The sequence below is a fragment of the Diceros bicornis genome, chromosome 35 (assembly GCF_020826845.1).
Source record: "Diceros bicornis minor isolate mBicDic1 chromosome 35, mDicBic1.mat.cur, whole genome shotgun sequence".
Lineage (NCBI taxonomy): Eukaryota > Metazoa > Chordata > Mammalia > Perissodactyla > Rhinocerotidae > Diceros > Diceros bicornis.
Window position 1 is genome coordinate 18312221 of NC_080774.1, and position 21964 is coordinate 18334184.

General features: G+C 47.9%; 1 protein-coding gene across 2 annotated transcripts in view; it reads right to left on the reverse strand.

The window, feature by feature from the left end:
* Positions 1–20824, reverse strand: part of ACACB (acetyl-CoA carboxylase beta) — a 98820-nt gene extending 77996 nt beyond the window's left edge. The window contains exons 1-2 of one of the 2 annotated variants that reach the window (XM_058531634.1): positions 20666–20824; positions 13483–14129 (exon numbers count right to left, since the gene is read on the reverse strand). In XM_058531634.1, the coding sequence (XP_058387617.1) occupies positions 13483–14120 (638 nt within the window). In that variant the 5' untranslated portion in view covers positions 14121–14129; positions 20666–20824. Of the gene's footprint in view, positions 1–3204; positions 3452–13482; positions 14130–20665 lie in introns of those variants that run through there. The other variant, XM_058531635.1, reaches the window with a different exon arrangement.
* Between the last annotated feature and the right edge of the window lie 1140 nt (positions 20825–21964).

The following is a 21964-nucleotide window of genomic DNA, read 5'->3' on the forward strand; positions in this document are numbered from 1 at the left end:
GAGCAGTCTTCAGCCCCGACTGCCCACTCCATCACATGAGGAGCGTTAAAAAACCCTGATTCCCAGGCCCCACTCGGATTAATTAATCCCTAGGGGTGAGGGATTGGGAGGGCTGTGTGCCCAGGCACCAACATTTTCCAAAAGCCCCGTAGGAAATTCTAATGTGCAGGCAGGGGTGAGAAGGTGAACAGATCAACAACCAACATTTCGACACAGGCAGCCGGCCTCAGTTCTGAGATTTCCCACGGCAGTGACGTCACTCCTAATGGGCATTGTGGGGCTCACTGAGGCCCTCCCCCTCCCCAACTCTTCTTCCTCCCATTCAACTCAAGCCTCTTCCAAGAAGCCCTTCTCCAACCACTCTGACCCACATTCATTTCCCCATTCTCTGAACTCTGGCCCTGTTCGCACTCCGAGGGATGCTGGTCAGCGTCTGGGACCCCACCTCCCTATTCATTCTGGCTCCTTGGGAGATGGCCCAGGCCTTCAGGACAGGATCCCAAATGCCTCTTGACTCCGTGGGCCCCATTCATACAAGAACTCTGTCGTCACCGTTATCTGTAGTGCAAACGTCTGGGCTGACCTGGGACAGCATGAGACCCACCTCCCCAGCGCTGGGCATCGGGGGCAGTCCTGGGCTCCAGCAGTGGACAGTCTCAAGAACCCTGGAAAGGCCTGTTAGGGCTAGCCCCAGTGACAGATGAGGAAACCGAGGTTCAAAGGCTTGACAGCACTTGCTCAAGGGCGCACAGCTCAGCGGCAGGGTTGTGCTGTCGAACTCCACCTTTTTAGCAACTCTAACTTTAAGCTAACTTTAAGCTAAGCACTGACTCAATAAAGCATCTTCATATTATGATGAATATGACAACCACACAGCCTACACTTGCCAGAACAATTCCAATTTCTTGCAAGTTTATGCTTTTGGATGAAAGTGGTTTGTGAAAGGTATTCTTTTGGATTAAAGTGTACAATTAAGTGTGATCCAAGATTTATATGATAAACTTTTTGGGTAAATAGCTTTATAGATCAGAAAAAAATGTCTCCTTTGTAGACCACGTAGCCTGCTTTGGATACTCCAGAACTTGAGTGTTTTTGCCAGAGTCAGATTAGGGCTCCAAACGTGGAAGAAATGCAACCTCTGCACTCCATGAAAGACTGAGTGCATAAGAAAGACCAGAATCCACACCCGGGGCCCTGCCCCTCTGCAGGCGCTTTGCGCAGACACGCCCTGAGCACTCCAAGAAGGGCCCCTGAAGACTCTGTTGGTCTCCTCTGTGGAAGGACCGAAGAACTGGAAGGTCAGCCTCCCTCCCGGCGGCTGGCAACACGTCTGGGACATGTGTCTTGCCCTCTCTGACCACCCACCAGAGGAACTAAACCAGCACTGAGGCCCTTCTGGCTCCAAGAGTCCTCACCCCCCCCCCCCGCATGCTCACGAGCCACAGTCACCAGTCACCAGCTAAACCCTTTAGTCTCCTGACTAGGCCAACGTCAGGAAAGGCCTCTTATTTTTGAAGGAGTCTATTCGAGCAGGTTGTGAACCTGCTGCCTAGAGAGCCCTTTGGGCGACAGCCAGAGTGTGAATCCCAGTTATGCTCTCACCAGCACTCAGGGCCTGTCTCCTCGTCGGTAAAATGGGGATGATAGCACCCCGAGTGCCCCATGGTGGCGCTGCAAACCTGGCATGAGATCACACCTACAGAGCGTTCAGCCTGGCATCCTGATAGCACCCCATGTGTGGGAGCAGTTCTCACGGCTGCACGCCAGGACCTTGAATTTGCATTACAGAGAAAACATCCAGCTCCCCCACTGCGTTAAGAGTTCCTAGAGGGCCAAGGTCATGTTCCCGGAACATTTTTGTGTCCCTTCCTCCTCCCAGACACAGGCCTTACACATGGGAAATGTACAGGGAACACTGATGGACCAGGTGAACGTATCCTGAGAAAAGAACAAAGGATGGAGGCAGAGACTTAGCTACAACACCTCACTGTGCTGGTTCTAATAGCAAAAAAAAGAAAAACAGCCCCAATACCCAAATTTATAGGGGATTGGTTACACATTTGAAGGTGCATCCGCTTAAAGGAACACTACAGACCCAGTAAAAAGCATGTTGTAATCAAAGATTGGCAAATGTTTTGTATAAAGGACCATATAGTAAATACTTTAGGTTTTTATGGCCCAGACGGTTTGTCCAACTACTTAACTCTGCCTTGAAGTGGGAAAACAGCTACAGACGACTCGTAAACAAGGAGCATAACCGTGCTCCAATAAAACTTTATTTGTGGACGCTGAAATTTGAACTACACGTAATGTTCACTTGTCACCAAACAGTATTCTTCTTTTGATGTTTTTCAACTATTTAAAAGTTAAAAACCATTTTTTGTTTACAGGCCATGCAAAAACAGGGTGCGGGCCTGTTCGCTGAGTACAATGGTAGAAAACTTCACGTCCAGTGAAAAAGCAAATCACAACACAATACGTTCTGTATGATTCAAGATCATAAATTAAAATATATCTGCATCAAGAAAAAAAGGCTGCAAGGATATACAGCAACTGTTAACTAAGATCATATGCGGGGGGGGGGGGCGGGCTGTGGGTAATTTTTGTTCCTCCTTTTTGCTTATCTATAATGTTCCGAATTTTCAACAACAAACATAGCATCATTTTGGTAACTTTTAAAAATGCAATAAAATGACAAGAAAAGAAACGAAATCAAGCAGGTAGGGCTAAGAAGCGCTCGGCACAGAAATGCATACACTAACCTGCTCAGAAAATAACCTTACATGTGATGTCTGCTCAGGTGCACGTTGATTCGCCCCGACTTCACAATCCCTAGGCTTCACAAAGACCTGCCTTCTGCCACCATCACCGCTATCCAGGCTAAGTGGACCAAGAGGGGGAAAGCAGAGCCCCCGCCAACAGGGCAACCTTGAGGCGCCTGTGCTCCTGAGGTCCCCGCTGCAATCAACATCACTGCCAAATCCTGCCTCCTCTTCAACCACCAAGGCCAGCGAGCGTCTGCAAGGCGGGCTCCACCTCCCCAGCCGCCAAACGGAAGCCCGCATGTCTTCGGGTGGGGGCGGGGAAGAGGGGGTCGTGCTCAGAGACACACAGCTTGTCTTCACGGAGAGCGGAGGGGGCGTAGTGCTGCATTAAGTTTGTGAAAGAGAACTCAACGGCCATTAAAATTGCAGGCTTACTTACTTTACGTTGCGATCAGGGAAACAGAGCCTGCACTTGGCAGGACTCATGTTGACCGCCCGGCCGGCCAGTCCCACCGGGGTCCAGCTGGGATGCAGAGCATGCGCCTCCCAACCCCTGAAGCGGACACTGGTCCCGGGGCCCAGTGGGGCAGCCAGACCGTGACCGCGAGGTAGAGGCGCGGGCCTAGGGAGCCTCGGACCGGGTTGTGCCACAGCCTGCAGGGCCCAACTCGGCGCTGCGCTTCCTCCATCGCGAAATGCGCCCAGCGCGCAAGAGTCCCGGGCGGTCGCGCCCCCGGCCCCGCCCCCTACGAGGGTCCCGCCCCCTCACAGGGCCCCGCCTCCCCTCCCCGCTCAAGACCCGACCCCGCTACTCCCGGACCAGGTCCCGCCCCCCGGACCCGCCAATCATGGAGCCGCGCTGACCTTGGGCCCGGGAGGGAGTGCCCGCGACTTAAACCTCTCGGCTCCTTTCCTCCCCAGCTCCCTTGACGAGTAGAAGAGTTCTCGGACACCAGCCCCCTACTTACTGGCAGCTGCAGAAAACTCCCAGTTAATGTGCTTGAATACACACACAATAGGGAAGTGGTGGAAAATATGGGTTATTAACACGTGAGTCAGATGTCACCATGGTGCCTGGTAAAAGCCCCCGTAGTCAACTGCTGGCTTCCAAGTTCTTGTTTTTGCTTATTCTTTCACCTGTACTCCCAGGGCCACGTTTGCGCCACGCCCCCGCCTCCCAGCAATGAGCTTCTAGCACACACTGTGAACCACCTGGGTCCCCTAGTAAAGTGTGTGCCTTCCAGACGGGGAAGACCCCAGCCGCCCTGTGACCATAAATGGTTTTACCTCTTTCCGGTAAAACCAACATTTACCGAGTGCTCTTTTGTGCCTTTGTCTTATTTAATCCTCGGAGCAATCCTATTGTTTTTATTCCCATAATATAGATTAAAAACATGACCCAGGGGCCTGCCCAGTGGCCTAGCAGTTAAGTTCCTGTGTTCTGCTTCAGAGGCCCGGGATTCACGGGTTCAGATCCCAGGCGCAGACAGACGCACCGCTTGTCAAGCCATGCTGTGGCAGCGTCGCATATAAAGTAGAGGAAGATGGGCATGGATGTTAGCTCAGGGCCAATCTTCCTCACAAAAAAAAAAGAAAAACCATGACCCAGAGATGTTCAGAGATGATATGTTTCCCAAGGTGACAGAGCTGGTGACTTGAACCCTGGGCAAACTGATTCCACTTAGAATGAATGAATGGAATAAAATGCTTCTCCAAGTAGTTATAATAAACAAAAAGGATCCAAACACCGCCTAGAAAACATTGCAATAATAATAAATGTAGCTTCTCTTCGTAGCAAACAACAAATAATGTAAATGCTTGCAAATGAATTCCCTTCAAAGGGCACAGCCAGGGCCACACCTCCAGAGGGCGCCATCCACGGGGACACAGTGTGAGCAATGACCTGCCCCTGGAGTTGTATAAGCAGCCCGGCCTGAGGGCACTGGTTAGCTGTGCTCTAACCATATATTAAATAGTGTTTCAACAATAGGTTTAAAAAAAAATAAAACAAGTGGACAAAATTCTCAGTTCTTCAGAGTCTCTAGAAGGTTCTTCATCACCTTGTCTTCACTCCCTCCAAAAAAGAAACCCACCTTAGGCCAGTTTTTTTGTTTTGTTTTTTAAGTTTCAAACCAAAACCAAAAAGTATTCATTGCCCAAATTTAAATGTAACCACCTCAAAATAGGGAAAACAATTAAAATCAGGAAATGAAGGTATTTCAAAACACCCCTACCCTACCCAAAGTCAGTTAGGATCACTCGGGGGAGAACTCTCACCAGTTTACTTGCATACCTCCAGGGTTTCATTCTCTACCTACGGGGCACTGTGTGGATATTTTCACCTCTCTGCTATCAGCCGTAAAGATATCCTAATACTGCGTGATCTGCGTGATCCTGCGTTCACCCAGGGCTCTCAAGAAACGGATTTTACTGAGATGTCTGGGCTTCGGATGTCATCAGAGTGATCATGACTTGGATTTTTCTCTGCCTGCATTCTTAGGGAATAGAAGATAAGAAGAAAATAATAATATACACTCCTATGTACAACATCACCTTTATACAAACATCGATAGTTGTGATTTTTGAAAAAACAGTCCAAACTTGGCTATAGTTGCAGTCTCGTGCTATAAGCCCTTCTGCTCAGACTTATCAGAGGCTAAATTTAACTTGTTGGTATTGCAGAGGGAAAGCCCAGGTCACTGATAACACAGCACACAAAATCCGCAAGGAAATGCACGTGCAGTAGTGACCAGCAGCACGGTGGAGAGACCTGAGCAATGAGTGGCCTCGGGCCTGTCCCTCCCTGCTGTATGACCTTGAACAAACCCCTCCTTTCTCTCTCCACTTCCTCATCTGTAAAATCATCCACATATAATGTGCTTTCATTGAAAGAAAAATAAAATACTCCCTTTCAATATATGATGAGGGAAATGTTACATTAAGTAGAGTGCAGAAGTGAATGATTTTTCTAAAACAGGATACTGATGCTTAAAGCAGAGGGGAAAGTAAGAATGTTTAGTCACTCTGTACCCTGTATTAATATAACAGCCAACCTTCCCCGAACCTTCCACAAATGGAACAGTGCAGAGACAGGGACCCCCTTTATCTCAAGCTCCCGGAAAACATCCTAGGAGCTAAAGAGATTTGAAAATGGAATTTCTGCCAGCCCCTTCCTAAATTGATAAATGAATAAATAAATTAAAACATTATAGAAAGACCCATGGCATTCCATTTAGTGATAAATAAAAATAGGTATAGACAATTTAAAGTTTCATGACCTGCTCACTCCTCGGAGCAGATGAGAAGAGGTGCGGGTAGAGGCCATGTACAGGAAGGAGCTGGGGAGGCGCCCACTGCAAGCCCACCCAGACCGCTATTTGGGACAGGGAGAAAGATGCAAGGCCCCAGGTGTCACCGTGCTTTCCTGGTGTGCATTCACTCCCTGCAGGGCTGCCCAGACCCCATAGACCCTCACCCGCCTTCCCGGGATCCGAGGTCTGTGTTGCTAAGCCGCTCTTAAACGCAACACTCCCAATGAGGAAGTGAGCATACCGGGACAGGCAGGGGACAGACCCAGCACTGTGTGCTGATTTGTAGTTTATCCTTTATCAGGGACATGTCTCCCGCCTCTTCCATCTCTCTTCCTCCTCTCTGGACACAAGTTGCTATACCTTAGAGGTGTATGCCAGGCGGGGCTGGGGAATAGCTGTGGCCACAGGCAAGAACTTTGGGGAGAGCGCATTCAGTGGATGGCAACCGAGACAGCCTCGGGGCCATCCACTCCCGGCCCTTCCTCTCTCCTGATCTCAACATGCTCCCGAGGCAGACACTAGTATTATCCTCCTTTGACAGAGAAGGAAATTGTAGCTCAAAGAGGTCATGGGACTGGTCTGAGATTTGAACCCAGACCTGTCTGACTGCGGGTCCTGGGCCCTTACTATGACACTGTGCTTTGCATTTGCTTTAAGTGCTGTGTTCACAGTAACTCAACTAAGCCTGACTCCAGCCCTGTGAGGTAGGTGCCACTGTGGCCTCGTTTGAGAGGACGCTGAGGCACAGAGGTAACAGCTCGGCCCCGGGTCACATGACAGCTAAGGGGAGGAGTCAGCAGGCCAGCCCTCAGTCAGCCTCCTGTGAGTGCTCTAACCACTCCACCACTCTCTCCACCTGTGATGGGAAATGCTCTGGGCTCGTGGCCTCTTGGGCCCCTTCCCTGGCCTCCTTGAGGACAGGGGCCGGATCTCACCATCTATGCAGCCATAGTGCCAAGCGCAGGGCCTGGCACTCAGCAGGGCTGCAGTCAACGCTTTCCAGCAAGTGAATGGCTGGGAACAACCCTAGCCTCTCTACTTGACTGTTTCATCTCTTAGATTGTCTTTAGGCTTCTCTAAACCCAGACTTTTTGTGGTAATCTGCCAAGGAGAAAATGGTTATAAAGTAACAAACTTTTCCCAATTTTGCCCTGCTCTCTTCCCCTGTCTCCCAGGTGCCCACCCACCCCTCCACACACAAAGAAACAAAAGCAAAGACTGCTAGAGCCACAAAAGACCTCGGACCATCCAGTCCAGCCCCCGAGAAGGTAGGTGACATCCCCAAGGTCACACAGCTGAATGGTTGCCCGATAAATTGCCCCTACTCCTGACGCTTCCCCCTAATGGGAAGAACAAGCTGGGAGGAGGATGGAGGTGCCTTCGTGGCAGCCCACGTTAGGCAGCAGCATCAACACTGGGAGTTTGCAGACCACTTTCTGATCTGCATCTGCTGAGGGCCCGGGTTCGAATTGCGTCTGGGCCTATGATCATCTTGCTGGAGACCTCACAGACCCCTGAAGCTCTCTGGGTCTCAGCTTCTAACCTAGGAAGTGAGACGACTGGTACACTTTTCCCCCAATATTTTATTTATAATGTTTTATTATTGAACATTGTTGAAACTTGTCATAATGATATTTATAGCAGAAAGTTAGAAAACAGAAGAAAATTTAAATTACTTATAAAGGTACCACGTAAAGACAATGATTATTAACAATTTGGAGACGCTCCTTACAATCTCTCCAGCCACACACACACATTTATTAAGCACAAGCATTTTTTGTGCTTACTGTGTGCCAGGAAATGTTCTAAGCACATTTCATACACCTGTCCACAATCCCTTATCCGAAACTCCCAGGGCCCAGTGTGCTCTGGAATTTGGGAATTTTTTTTTTAGGAAGATAAAGCTTTATGTTACACATTACCATGTTAATATTCCAGCAGCAGGAGGCATGAACAGTCACACAAAATGGGATAAATAAAGACTACAAATAACTTCATACCTATTCAAGGAGGGTTTGCTGCTAAATGAGTTCACCACCAGCTTATGAACTTCAGTTTCATAACTTTAAATTTCAGGGCTGCAGTTGCGCGATCCTGAACCTGTAGCATCCCATTCAACGCACACATGCACCCCGGGGGTAGAACTATTGGGGTAACAAGCTAGTAAGAGGCGGCTTTGAACCAGCTATCTTAGCCCAGGCCCACTGTGTACCAACCTCACTGTGCTTCTTAAACAAAACGGGATCACCCTGTAACCTTCATTTCATCATGTGTGAGCAACTGTTTGTCACATCACGTAATGTCCTCATCAGCTCTGTTTCTAAGGGTTGCGTGAGATTCCAACCCTCAGGACTGTTTCCAAGTCCAATGAAAGGCCAAGTCCCAGCCCCTGGCCTGAGTTGAACCCAAAAGGGAAGAGACAGGAGGGGAGGCTTGAACAAACAGCACAAAGTCATTGGATCTAAAATCTTAGCCCTTGTCAGGTGCGGAAATGGACGGGGAGGTGGGGGGAGTGATACTGCATATTAAAGGCAGAAGAAAAAGTCAGAATTAGAGTTTAACCCCAGAACTAGTCTACAAAGTCAGAAGATTTATGCAAAAGGAATTTTATGAAAACAAAAATGCAATTGCTGGTAAAGAGCAACAACAAAACTCCTATTCCTCCATTCATCCATCCATTTATTCATCCTTCCATTCATTCCTTCACCCATTCATTCATTCATCCATCCATGCAGTCATTCATCCATTCCCAGACTCATTATCAAGCGTTTTCCATGCCGTGGGAATGCAGAATTCTGTCTTGGGCAAGCTTGGGTTGCTCATTTCATTCAGGCATTTGGCAAATGTTTATTTAAAGTCTGCTGTGAACCTGCACTAGGCTAGGCAGTGGGGAAAAGCAGAGACCCCATAAAGATGGCCCTGTTTTCATGGAGTTTGCTGTCCAGTGTGAGAGACAGGTGACAACCAGGTAAACGAAAAAGGAAATTAAAGACATAACCTCAAGGAGTGATTAAGGGTTGTGAAAACAACACATCGCAGTGATTGATCAAGAAACTGTGGGCACGTGTTTGCAGGTGGGAAGCAGACAGGGAAGGCCCTCAGGGAGGGTGACTTTGATGGGCAAAGAGCTGGATGTGGAGGCAGGACTGGCTACAGAATTTACAGGGCCCAGTGCAAAATGAGAATGTGGAGCCCCTTGTCCAAAAGTTATTAAGAATCTCAAGAGGGCGATAACAGAGCACTAAAGCAAGCACACAAGGCCCTGTGTGACCCTGGTGGGAGGTCTAGGGACCTGAGGGGAAAGGGAGCGTTTCAGTTCAGAGGCAACAGCCAGTGCAAAGGCTCAGAATGGGGATGCGAGTATTCTGGGATGAGGAGGGCACGGCAGGAAGAAAAAGGCCCCTTTGAAGACTGCTTCAAAAAAGTTTCCTCCCAAAGCAAAAACTTGAACACGTGCATTTTCCATCTATGCCTAGCCAGTCTCCCAACTGGTGGCCTGGCAGGAAGAGGCTAGCGTGGGCCACAAGGTGACCTTCAGGGCAGCACAGAAGCCAAGTGGCTCCCTGAGGAAACTGCATGGGGCAGGGAAGACCCACAGACACACCTCACTTCTTTGCTGTGGTTTCCACGTGAGCGCAGAGCCCTGGAATACACACCCCAGGTCTGAGTTTTCTGTCTTCGAAATGGGGAAGGCGTTAGACTAGGGCTGGCAGGTCCAGCCCCAAACCCTGCTCCCTGCTTCCATCTTGCAGAAACTGGGCCTCAACAGGTGAAGAGATTTGCCGGAGAGTGCAGCTATTTGGCGGCTTATCAGGAAAGAAAATAATAAGGAAAGGAGCTTCCTGGATTCTAACAGGGACTGTGTCACCACATTTGCCTTCTATGTCAGGCTGCATTTCCTGATTTCTGGCTGGTTGCAGGCAGCATGCCAGCCTGCCCACCCGCTCTCTGTGACTCACACCACAAAGTGGCCTGAGATTTCGACCTGTGGGCCCCCAGGAAAAGGCATTACCACCCGTAGAAGAGAAGCAGCGCAGCAGTAGCCCTCCACAAAGCCACACTCTGCAGGAGTTTTTTTGGAAGGGTAGAGGGTCCCCCTGAACATCCCTTCACAGATTTGGCCCAAGGCCCTACCCTTGGGTGTGAGCAAAAGGGTCAACAGGGGACTGCCAAACACCAGGCTACTGAGAGTCCCAAAGATGCCAAAACACCAAAGCCGACACTCTACAACAGAAGAAAAGAATGCTTAGCCTCATTTCGATATGGTTGTTTCCAACAGGCTCGAACGCACAGGTTTTGACATAATTTTTCATCCAGCCAACCATGAGGGGCAATGGCACTAGGGCAATGGCACTAGGACAATGTCTAAGCCCCGACTCCCTGAAGATGCTTCCACGTGGGACTCTCATTCCAGCTCATTAGAAACAACGAACACATGAGGGTCTCCTCCACTGGAGGCCCCTGATTCGGGGACTCGGTTGGGGCTAGAAATGTTCCTCATGGAAATGCCAGTACCTTGGGAGGCATCAGCAGAAGTACCCCAGCTGACCCTGGGTGCTAAAATTCTAAATTCCCAACTCTGAAAAGCACATCCACTGGGGACAAAAAGAACTGGGTGCCTATAGCTTTGTGACCAGGGGTCACACCTCAGGGGGCTAGTCCAGTGCCCATATGCTATAGATGAGGAATCGGAGGCTCAGAGAGGGTAAGGGACCTACCCAAGGTCACACAGCACATCGGTCCTCCCTGCGCCCCATCGTGGCCCTTGGCATCTCCCCCCACCCCACAAGGCGCCTTCATCTCAATGTTGGATGCCTCCAGTTTATAAAAACCAAGATCTCCCTGACCCTCCTCCCAGCCCTTTGCTGGGACAAGGCAAGCATAAATGATTTATCTACAATGCTAAGTTTCTATGCAGTGAAGATACAAGGGCAAAAAATTCACTTAATATTTTGGCTCACAGCCATGCAGAGATGGGCCCTTGGCTAAGTATCTTTTGCCTTGATAAATTCGCCAGCTCAGAAAAGCTGTAGTTTAAGCACAAATGAGCAAAGACCCCTCAAAATAGTGGTGGAAGACAGAGAGTAGAAAGTCAGGAGACTTGCCCCCACTCCATATTTTAACCTACCATTTATTGACTGCTTCATCCTCTTGCTAAGTACCTTAGAAATATTAGTTCATTTAACCCTCACAACTTTCTGGGAATCCAAGACTTAGGAAAGAATAGCAATAGTAATAATGCTACTATTTGATAGGTTCTTAATTAGCACCAGTAGAAATAATTCACATGGTCGGTTCCTTCTTATCCATTAGGGCTGCATGTGCACTGTCCAATACAATAGCCACCAGCCACACGAGGCTATTTAAACTTAAATTAATTAAAATATAAATTAAAAATTCAGTTCTTCAGTCCCACTAGCCACATTTCAATTTCAATAGTCACATGTGACTAGTGGTTACTATGTTGGACTGCACAGTTCTAGAACATTCCATTCTATGATATTCCATTAGGGCAGAAGGTTCTGTTGGCCTGTTCTGGTCTAGCCTGAAAGTTGCCTCTTCCAAGAGCTCTTTCCTGACCTGACCACATCTTTCTAAAATAGATCCCCTCAGGTATTCCCCCTCCTATACCCTGTTTCCTTCCTGGCATTGGACACATGTGGAAACTATCTTCTCAGTTTACCTGTTTATCTGTACATTTCCCCTCTCCCTGGCAGGACTATCTGTCTTGTTTCCTGCTGTAGCTATTGCGATAAATGTATCTCACCATCCCTCCTACTCCGATCCCACTTAGCAACCCCCCGTTGGACAACCACTTCTAACATAATCTCTGATGTTTGTCAATTTGGGGGAATTGGTTTAATAAACTGCTTTTCCCTAATCTCTACTGAAATTGCCACACTGAGGGAAAGAAAGGGGTTTGGAGGGGAGAGCACACAGTGGCACGGTAGAACCTGGGTTCTGCAGTCCGACAGACCTGACCTTGAAACTTGGCTCTGCCACTTGCTAGCTCTGTGATCTTGGGATAAGTACTTCACCTCTCTGAGCCTCAGTTTACTCATCTGCAAAATGGGGATCCACCACCAGCCTTGTACTGTTGTTATAAGGGATAAGTGGGTAATTTATATAAACTGTAGGCAGAAGCGGGGTGGGACAGCTCTGGGTAAATTCAAGTGCTGGGTGAAGTGGGTGCTGGTGGGCAGAAGACAGGCTCAGGAAAAGAGCTGGGGAGGAGTCTACTGCGTATTAAGCACCTCCTGTGTACCAAACTCTGTGCATACTTTACAAACATTATCGCATTTAATCCTTTCAACATTTTGCAGATGAGGGCCTGAAGCTGGGACAGGTGAGATACCACGCCCAAGGTCACACAGTACCCGGTGGCAGAGCCCACACTGAACCCAACTCTGGGTTCCAACTCCAAAGACTGTGCTCTTTGTACCAGACCCTGAAGCCTTCTCTTCCTTTAACCCTTCCAGGAACTCAAAATAGTCTTCCTCAGAAGACCATCAGTAAACGGAATACTTGCATTTTCTTTTTTCTCTATTTCCTACTTCTGGTAACCAGGGTTAAAAATACGCTCACTGGGAACATGGTGCTTATGCAAGAACCCATATCCTCGTCCAAGTGTTTCTCATTTTGGGAGAGTGAGTACAAGAGGTGCTTAAAAGAGCAGCCAATAAGATTCCAATCCCAGGGAAGAAAACCACTAAAGGAAGGAAGGAACTCTAGAACAGAGCAGAGGTTCTCTCTGACTGGCAAAGTTGCGGTTGGTGGCTCTTTTCTACTCTCTGCTCTCCTATATTTCCCAAGTTTTCTACCTGGAACTACCATATTCCACTTGTAAGTTGGGAGTAGAAGTGGCAAAGCTTGATAACAAAAAAACAAACAAAGCCACCAGCTGCACCCCTGGGATGGTCCCACCTGTAATGGACCTTTAGGTGTTTATTTCCAACCATCAAATTGATGAGTGTGGTTATAGCATTTGAGTTTCTGATTTTAAGGCATCACTGGGAGAAGGTGTGTTTTTGAGTTGTTAGTTACCTGTCGAATGAATGCATGAATGTCCCTTCAGGAAGCAGGGAAACTGTCCCTCCCTCCAGCCTCCCATCACCCTCAAGGCTCTTGCCAGCCTTAAATTATAACTAGTTACAGACAAGGTCATCTTCCCCAAGTAGGCTGAGATCTTCTGGAAAGCCAGTTTCCTGGCATGAGGCCCTGTACATGCAATAGATGCTCAATAAACTATTTTGAAAGGAGAGAAGGAAGGAGGAAAGCTTATATCTTCTTTTCACATAGCTGTCCTCAAAGTGTTGGCATCAGCTGATGGCTTGACTGAGCAGGGAAGGATGCAGACCCCATCCTAACTCTGCACCTCCTGGTTGTGAGGACAAAGGATACATTACCTTATAATAGGGATGAGGGTCTCAGGCTCGCCTGCATTCAGAGCAGCCTCCAGGGACAGGGCGCCCAGGCTGGCCCGGCTGCCCTTCCGGGAAGACTCTCGGAACAAGCCAGTGCCAGGGTCCTCATCAGAGGAGTTGTCATCAAAGGAGCCCAGGATGAAGTTGGTCATTAGCTGCCTCTTGATGTGTGCCTGCTTCTCCTCTTCCTTGGAGAGGGTTCTGGCTTGCTGGCCCTGGGGCCTGGCTGGCGAGGACAGGCCGTTGGTATCTGGGGCCTCCAGTCCTTCAGTCCCTGTCCCATTGGCTGGGGAGGTGTCATTAGAGGAAAGGGGGTTTCTTGGGGGATTCTGGTGTGAGGGTGGCTGGGACATGCTTTGCTGACAGACATCTTTCGGACCTTTGTGGGAGGCTGGCTCAGCCTGGTTAGAAGTCTTTGGCAGAGAGCTGCTGTCGCCATTCTCCTCTGGTGGCTCCCCTGAGCTGTCTGAGGCTGGAAAGGGCTCCTGGCTTGGGATGAAGCTCGCTTCCGATTTACTCTTGGTGACCAGCTTGGAGTCCATCATTTTCCCCCAGATTTTCAACCAGGAAAAGGTCAGACAGGAGAAAATCAGACAAGATAGGAAAAGAAGCAGGGTCATTCAGAAAATCTGTAAGGAGAAAAGGAGAGACGTTTTAGGTCTACATAATCGAGTTATGTCTCTCTTAAAGGAGCTGGTGAAGCAAGAGGCAGTTGGGGTTCTGTGTATTCAGCTGAGAGAGCCGGAGGGGAGGAGCACAGGACAGAGAGTGGAGAAGGGGTTCTCTTCCAGCTCTTCCCATAACATGCTCTGTGGTCTTGGGCACGTTCCTCTGCCCCTCTGGATCTCAGTTTCTTACCTCTAATTTAGGTACACTAACAAATGCTCACCATAAATCATAAACATGCATGTGAGAGAGAACTAAATGAGATCATGTATGATAAAGGACTCTGTTATAAATCATAATATCCAAAAAGTAGGAACAACACAAATGTCCATCAACAAATGAATGGATAAACAAAACATGGTCTATCCATACAATGGAATATTATTCAGCCATAAAAAGGAATGAAACACTGACACACACTACAACATGGATGGATCTTGAAAACATTATGCTAAGTGAAAGAAGCCAGTCACAAAAGACCACGTATTGTATGATTCCATATGTATGATATGCTCAGAAGAGGCAAATTCATAGAGCTAGAAAGACTAGTGGTTGCCTAGGGCAAGTGGGATAGGGGTGATGGCTAAAGGGTACAAGGTTTCTGTTTGCAGTGATGAAAATGTCCTAAAATTGATTTAGGACATTTTTGGTGGCGATGGTTGCACAACTCTGTGAATATACTAAAGCTGGTATCTGAAAAAAAAAAAAAAAAACACTCCTCACTATATTCCAATTTGTAGATATAAGGGGATTGTTGCTTCTGGCAACATCATCTTCATCACTATCATCATCATCATTGTATTATTACCATAATCATCATCATGTCCTGGAAGGAGGATGGGCACCTTGCCTTCTTTTCTTCACAGCGCTAGTACACCTGATGTAGGGTATGCTCACAATAGGATGAAGGCTCAACAACACCAAGGAGAGTCTGTTCTGTTACAGGGTCTAGAACAGTGCCTGATATAGAGTGAGAGCTTAACAATGGACAAAAATTCATTTTGTCAAACAAATGAATTCAGATATTCTGATTTCTAACCCACGCCTCTTCTCACTACACTAACTCTGCCCTATTAATGAGTAGATCATTGTTATTTGAAGGAAATGTTAAAAACCAAACAAATAAAAATGCAACTTGAACATGTTGAAATTTCTGAACCAATTTTGCCACAATTATATGCCAGAAGCATTAAAAAAGCAAGATCACAGAGCTCAAGCATATCAATTTAGTATCTAAAAGGCTTTTTCTTTTTTGATTGCAACACAGTGTTCTTAAGAGAAGTGGAAAAGTTCTCAAGATTTCCCAGAACTACAGGATCCACGTACTTCTTGTACACTTTGGGCAACAGAATTTGCTGAAATGTTGTCAAGGGTATTTTCTAGGTAATACACAGAGTCAGAAAGTTTTTCTTTTAAGGTCCTCAAGTTTCTTTTCAAAGAAAAGTCAGTCAAGGGTGGTTCAATAGCAATCAAAGTAACAAACCACATCAATAGAACAAAGGAAGAAACCACATGATCATCTCAATGGACACAGAAAAAGCATTTGACAAAATCCAACAGCCTTTAATGAGAAAAAAATTCAGAAAATTAGGAATAGAAAGAAACTTCAACATAATAATGCACATGTATGAAAAACCCACAGCTAATGTACACTCAATAGTGAAAGACTGAATGCTTTCCCTCTAAGATCAGGAATAAGGCAAGGGTGCCCACTTGCACCCCTGCTATTCAACATTGTACTGAAAGTCCTAGACAGAGCAATTAGACAAGAAAAAGAAATAAAAGGCATCCAAATTGGAAAGGAAGACATAAAATCATCTCTTTTCACAGATGACATGATCCTATATACAGAAAATCCCAAAGAATCCACACCCACAAAACACCTACCAGCGGTAATAAACAAATTAAGCAAATTGTAGGATACAAGATCAACATGCAAAAAGCAGTTGTGTTTCTATACACCAGCAATAAACAATCTGAAAAGGAAATTAAGAAAACAATTCCATTTACAATACCATCTTTTATAAGAATAAAATGCCTAGGTATAAATTTAACCAAGGAGGTGAAAGACTTGTGCACTGAAAACTACAAAACATTGTTGAAAGAAATTAAAGAAGACCTGAATAAATGGAAAGACATTCCACGCTCATGGATTGAAAGACTTACTACAGTCACATACCACTTAACAACGTTTCCGTCATCAACGGACCGCATATATGAAAGTGGTCCCATAAGATTAGTATTATACAGCCTAGGTGTGTAGTAGGCTATACCATCTGGGTTTGTGTAAGTACACTGATGTTCACACAATGACAAAATCACCTAATGATGCGTTTCTCAGAATGTATCCCCGTCGTTAAGTGATGCATGACTACGTTGTTAAAATGGCCATACTACCCAAAGTGACATACAGATTCATACGGAACTGCAAGGGCCCCAAACAGCCAAAACAACCTTAAAAAAGAACAAAGTTGGAGAACTCATGCTTCCCAATTTCAAAACTTACTACAAAACGATAGTCAAAACAGAGTGGTACTGGCATAAAGATAGACATACAGACCAGTGGAATAGAATTGAGAGTCCAAAAATAAACCCACACATCTATGGCCAATTGATTTTTGACAAAGGTATCAAGACCATTCAATGGGGAAAGAATCGTCTCTTTAACATATGTTCTGGGACAACTGATTTCCACATGCAAAAGAATGAAGTTGGACTCCTAACTCATATTATATACAAAAAATTAACTCAAAATGGATCAATAACCTAAATATAAGAGCTAAAACCATAAAACTCTTAAAAGAAAGCACAGAGGTAAATCTTCATGACGTTGGTATCAGCAATAGATTCTTAGACATGACACCAAAAGCATGAGCAACAAAAGAAAAAATAGATTGGTCTTCAAAATTAAAATTTTTTTGTGCACCAAAGGGCATTATCAAGAAAGTGAAAAGGCAGCCTACAGAATGGGAGAAAATATTTGCAAATCACATATCTGATACAGGTTTAGTATCCAGAGTATATACAGAAGTCTTCCAACTCAACAACAAAAAGGCAAACAACCTGATTTTAAAATGAGCAAAGTACTTGAATAGAGGTTTCTCCAAAGAAGATACACAAATTGCTACCAGCTCATGAAAAGATGCCTCCTTAGTCATCATGGAAATGAAATCAAAACTACAAGGTACCACTTCACACCCACTAAGATGGCTATAATCAAAGAGAGAGGGAGGGAGGGAGGGAGGGAGGGAAGGAAGGAAGGAAGGAAGGAAGGAAGGAAGGAAGGAAGGAAGGAAGGAAGGAAGGAAGGAAGGAGGGAGGGAGGGAGGGAGGGAGGGAGGGAGAGAAGGAGGGAGGAGGGAGGAGGGAGGAGGGAGGGAAGGAAGGAAGGAGGGAGGGAGGGAACAAGGAAGGAGGGAGGGAGGGACAGAGGGAGGGAAGGAGAGAGGGAGGGAAGGAGGGAGGAGGGAGGGAGGGAGAGAAGGAGGGAAAGAGGGAAGGAAGGCAGGAAGGAGGGAGGGAGGGAAGGAAGGCGGGAAGGAGGGAGGGAGGGAGGGAAGGAGGAAGGAGGGAGGGAGAGAGGGAGGGAGGAAGGAAGGAAGGAAAGAAGGAAGGAAGGAAAGAAGAAAGGAAAGAAGGAAGGAAAGAAGGAAGGAAGGAAGGAAGGGGAAAGAAAGAAAATAGCAAGTGTTGGCGAGGATGTGGAGAAACTGGAACCCCAGTATGTTACTGGCAGGAATGTAAAATGATTCAGCTGCTGTGGAAAACAGTTTGGTGGTTCCTCAGAAAGCTGATCACAGAATTGCTGTATAACCCAGTACTTTCACTCCTAGGTGTATCTCAAAAGAACTGAAGGCAGAGACAAGCACACACAAGGACACACACGTGCATGGCAGCACCCCAACTTTCTGATGCCCAAGCCTTGCTCTTACTCCAAGGTTTCTCAGTCACAGCACTGTTGACATTTGGGGCTGGAAGATTCTTTGCGGGGGCTGTCCTGTGCATTGTAGGACGTTGAGAAGCATCCCTGGCCTCTACCCACTAGATCCCAGTAGCACACTCCCCTTAGTTGTGACAACCAAAAATATCTCCAGACGTTGAGAAATGCCGCTGGGGAACAAAACTGCCCTCCCATGAGAACCACTCATCTTAGCTCCTATTCCTACTCCCTCCCTCCCTCCTGCTTCTAGATGGTGAGGCAGGAACTTCTGGGGACAGGGTCTATTTCTTACTCATCTCTTGCACATGGTAAGTCCTTAAGAGAATTTTTAAAAAGCATCAACAAAAGGGTCAGAGTCCTGAGATTGTTGGCTCACACATGCCCTCAGGACAAATTCTGAAATTAGGAATCGGCAGATGGCATCACCAAAAACGTTGCAAAAGCCCTCCTGGCATCCTCAGAGGATTAAAGTCCCACATCCCCAGGCAGGAGGGCATGGCGGGGTATAAGGGTCCTGGGGTATAAGGGTCCTTCTAGACCTGACAAGTGGCCACTTCCCCTTCTCAGGCCCTCCATTGGCCACAAGGGCCAAGTGCTTTCACAACTCCACAGCCCACTCCCTCCCAGCTCTCTGCTGAGCCCCTCCCAGCAAGTCAGCCAGTGAGAACAGGCCTCCACCGGTAGTAACACAGGAAACAGCCGGTTCACTGGTACCACCTGGCTGACTCAGAGACCCCTGGGGACATGGACCAATTATCATCCATTTCTGGACCCTTGTTGCCCAGCTTGGTGCTTGGTACATAGTAGGTGCTCAGAAAGAGTTGTGCCGAATGAATGATAAATCCATGCACACACTTTGAGCACCAACTGATGGCTTAAGTCGGGTTAGAATTTTGATTTTAGAGTCTCATTTCTGAAAGTGCATCAGGAACTCCAGGGGAACAAGTCAGGGTCTCCACGGCAGTTCTGAAGTACAGTGCCAAGCAGGACCCCTCATACAAATGTGGCCGGTTTTAGGCACATTTTAAATGTGCACATTTGAAATTGGGAGATATACGAAATAGTAAGTGCATAAAATTGAAATGTCTCCCCCTGCCCCAAATAGAAAAACACTTGAGTTATTGCTGAGAAAACAAAAGAGGAGCATCAAGCCAAAAGTATGTGACAACGGTTTGGCATTCAGGAACCCTGAGAATGAGTCTTTATACCCATTCCTTTGGGAACTTGCTCAGGAAACCCTGGTTGGCTGGATGAATAGATGGCTGATTGGGACTGGGGAGGGAAGGATGGAAAGGCAGTGCATGGAGAGGGGCTGAGTGGATGGGCAGATGGATAGACCCACGCACCGCAGGTGACTGAGGTCGGTGGGGGAAGTTGTCAAGCTCGAATGAAAGGAGTGACCAGCAAGTCTCCCCAGTTTGGCCCCCTCTCACACCCGGCAAATCCTTTAAGATCTGCTGGTATTCTGGTAGGGGCCAGGGGATCTAATACCCCACACCTGCCTTGTAAGAGTTACCTGCACCAAAACTCTCAGGGTCTTTCCCTTTTCTTGGCAGAGTAATGTCACAGGACTGAAAGACCACCACAAGAGAACTTTTCCCAAGTGAGTACACAGAGACAAATGGGGGGACTGTCTGGGAAAGCTCCCAAAGAACCTCTCTGAGCCTCAGTCTCCTCTTCTATAAAATGAGCATACTAATTCTTGCCCCATTTACTGCCTCACAAGTTGCTCTTCGAGTAACATATATATGTATACAGCATTCACACACACAGCCCATCACGAGTGCACAGTACCTTCAAGCTTCCGGTCCTCTGGACAACTCGATGGATAGTGTTACTGCTATCGTCTTTATTTTAGTCCCATTGTACAGTTTGGTAAACTGTGGCTCAGAGAAGCTCAGTACCTTGACTTTGCTCAAATCCAGGCCCAACTCCCATACCTTTCCCACTGCCCCACCACCGAAACTGGGTATAAATAAATTCCATAAAGCAGAGGGTGCTACAACGTGCACATAAACACAATCCTAAAACCAGACACCTGGCTGTGGACCGGGAAGATGGAGTGACAGAGTGACGTTTAAACTAACAATGCCAGACGTGCACGGTGGTCTAGAAGGAGAACTGTGCATGTGGTTCAATTCCACGGGCTAAAGGCCAGAGGAGTCCCTCCAATGAACCTTTGTGGACCATGTCATGCCACGCTGCTGTCCTTCGCTGAAATAACCCAGCTGATCCAAAAACCAAGCTCTAGCCAAGCTATTTTTATTTCTTGCAAACCGAACCCGAGAAACAGCTGCCCGGTGCCAGAGCAGTCAGGGCCCTGGCCATAACGAACGCAGGAAACCGCTCGGTTCCAACAAGTGCTGGCCAGCTGCCAGACAAAGGCCGGAGAGGGAGGGGGTGATGAGTTTGTTTTCCAGCTCCCCCCACACACCCATACCTGGCAAGGTCTCTGAGGGACAGAGGGGGCGGAATGTCAGCGGTAAACCAGCAGCCCTGTTCCACCCTCAGATTTTTCCTCCCGCCAAGATAAACTCCTGAGCCCTTGCTGCCACTCACCATCACTGCGGACATGGCCATCGGCTCCATTCTCGTGCGGCTCCGACAGGCACCCACAGGGTGACTGAGGGAACCCAGCCCTCAGTGTCACCTTTCAGCAGGAGGCTGGCGTTGTGCATCAGGCCATGGGGGAGGAGTCTGGACGGGCCGGTGCTCCAGCTCCGGTGAGTGTTCCCCCACGCTGGCAGCGCCGCACGCCCTTATCTGTCACCGTAAATATAAGCCATTCCCGAAGGTCCTCACTGGGCCCTCGCCTGCCCTCAAGCTCAGGTACTTAAGAGGCTGTCTACGCTCTCAGGAGCTCACTGGCCCACAGGCCATCTCCCTCTGGCTTGCCCTGTTCCTCAACTTAAGCCTACTCCTCTGCTCACGCAATCGCCCCTCGCCAGACTCCGCGTCTCCAGCATACGTTTCAACACTCCGGGAATCACGACAGCCTCCTGTCCCTGCGGGTTCATCTGTCAGACACCTGCCTGGAGGGGAGGGTGAGCTCAGCAGAACCTGGGTTTGGCCAAGTTGGGCAAGACAGAAAGAGAAGCAAAAGTGTCAGGACAAAGAGTGAGTGGTTAAGGAGCCTCCGGCTGCCAGGCAGATGGCGCAATGTCCTTTGCAGATTGAGAGATAATTAAAGTGATAGAGCCAGCCACGTGTGACCACCAGGGCGTTCAAAGCTGACTGGCAGATACCTTAACCTGCACTCCAGCCTGCAGGGCGAGGGGTGTCACAGGTCACAGTGTTTCCCAAAAAGCCTCTTGCTCCAACCTGCAGCCCAAGGAAGGGGCACTTGGGGATCAGCAAGTCCAACGTCCTTGTTTTGCAGATGAGCAGAGGCCAGAGGTCACATGTGAAATGACTGACATGGCCACGACTAGCACCAGGGTCCCCGGCTCCAGGCCAGTGCTCCTTCTACACCGCGGCATTATTCACAGCAAAAATCCACTGTCCTCGGGCACCTGGCTTGGTGCCTTGGAAACTGACCTGGGTTCACATCTCAGCTCTGCCACCTACAAGCAGGGTGAGCCTGGGGCAAGTTCAATAACCCCTCTGAACCTCAGGTTGCTCACCTGCAGGTAGGATAAGGATGTGCCTACAAGGCAGAACTGTCGAGTGTCCGACATGATCACTCACGCAGGTGAGCACAGTGCCAGGCGCAGTTCATGCTCTGCGCGTCTTAGCAATTGCCATTAGTGATCTGTGCTGACAGCCTTGTGCAGGATGAGTCACTGCCCTGTGATGCTCCGCCACCCACAGAGTGTTACCTCTGAACCTCAGTTTCCCCATCTAGAAAAGGAGGGAGAA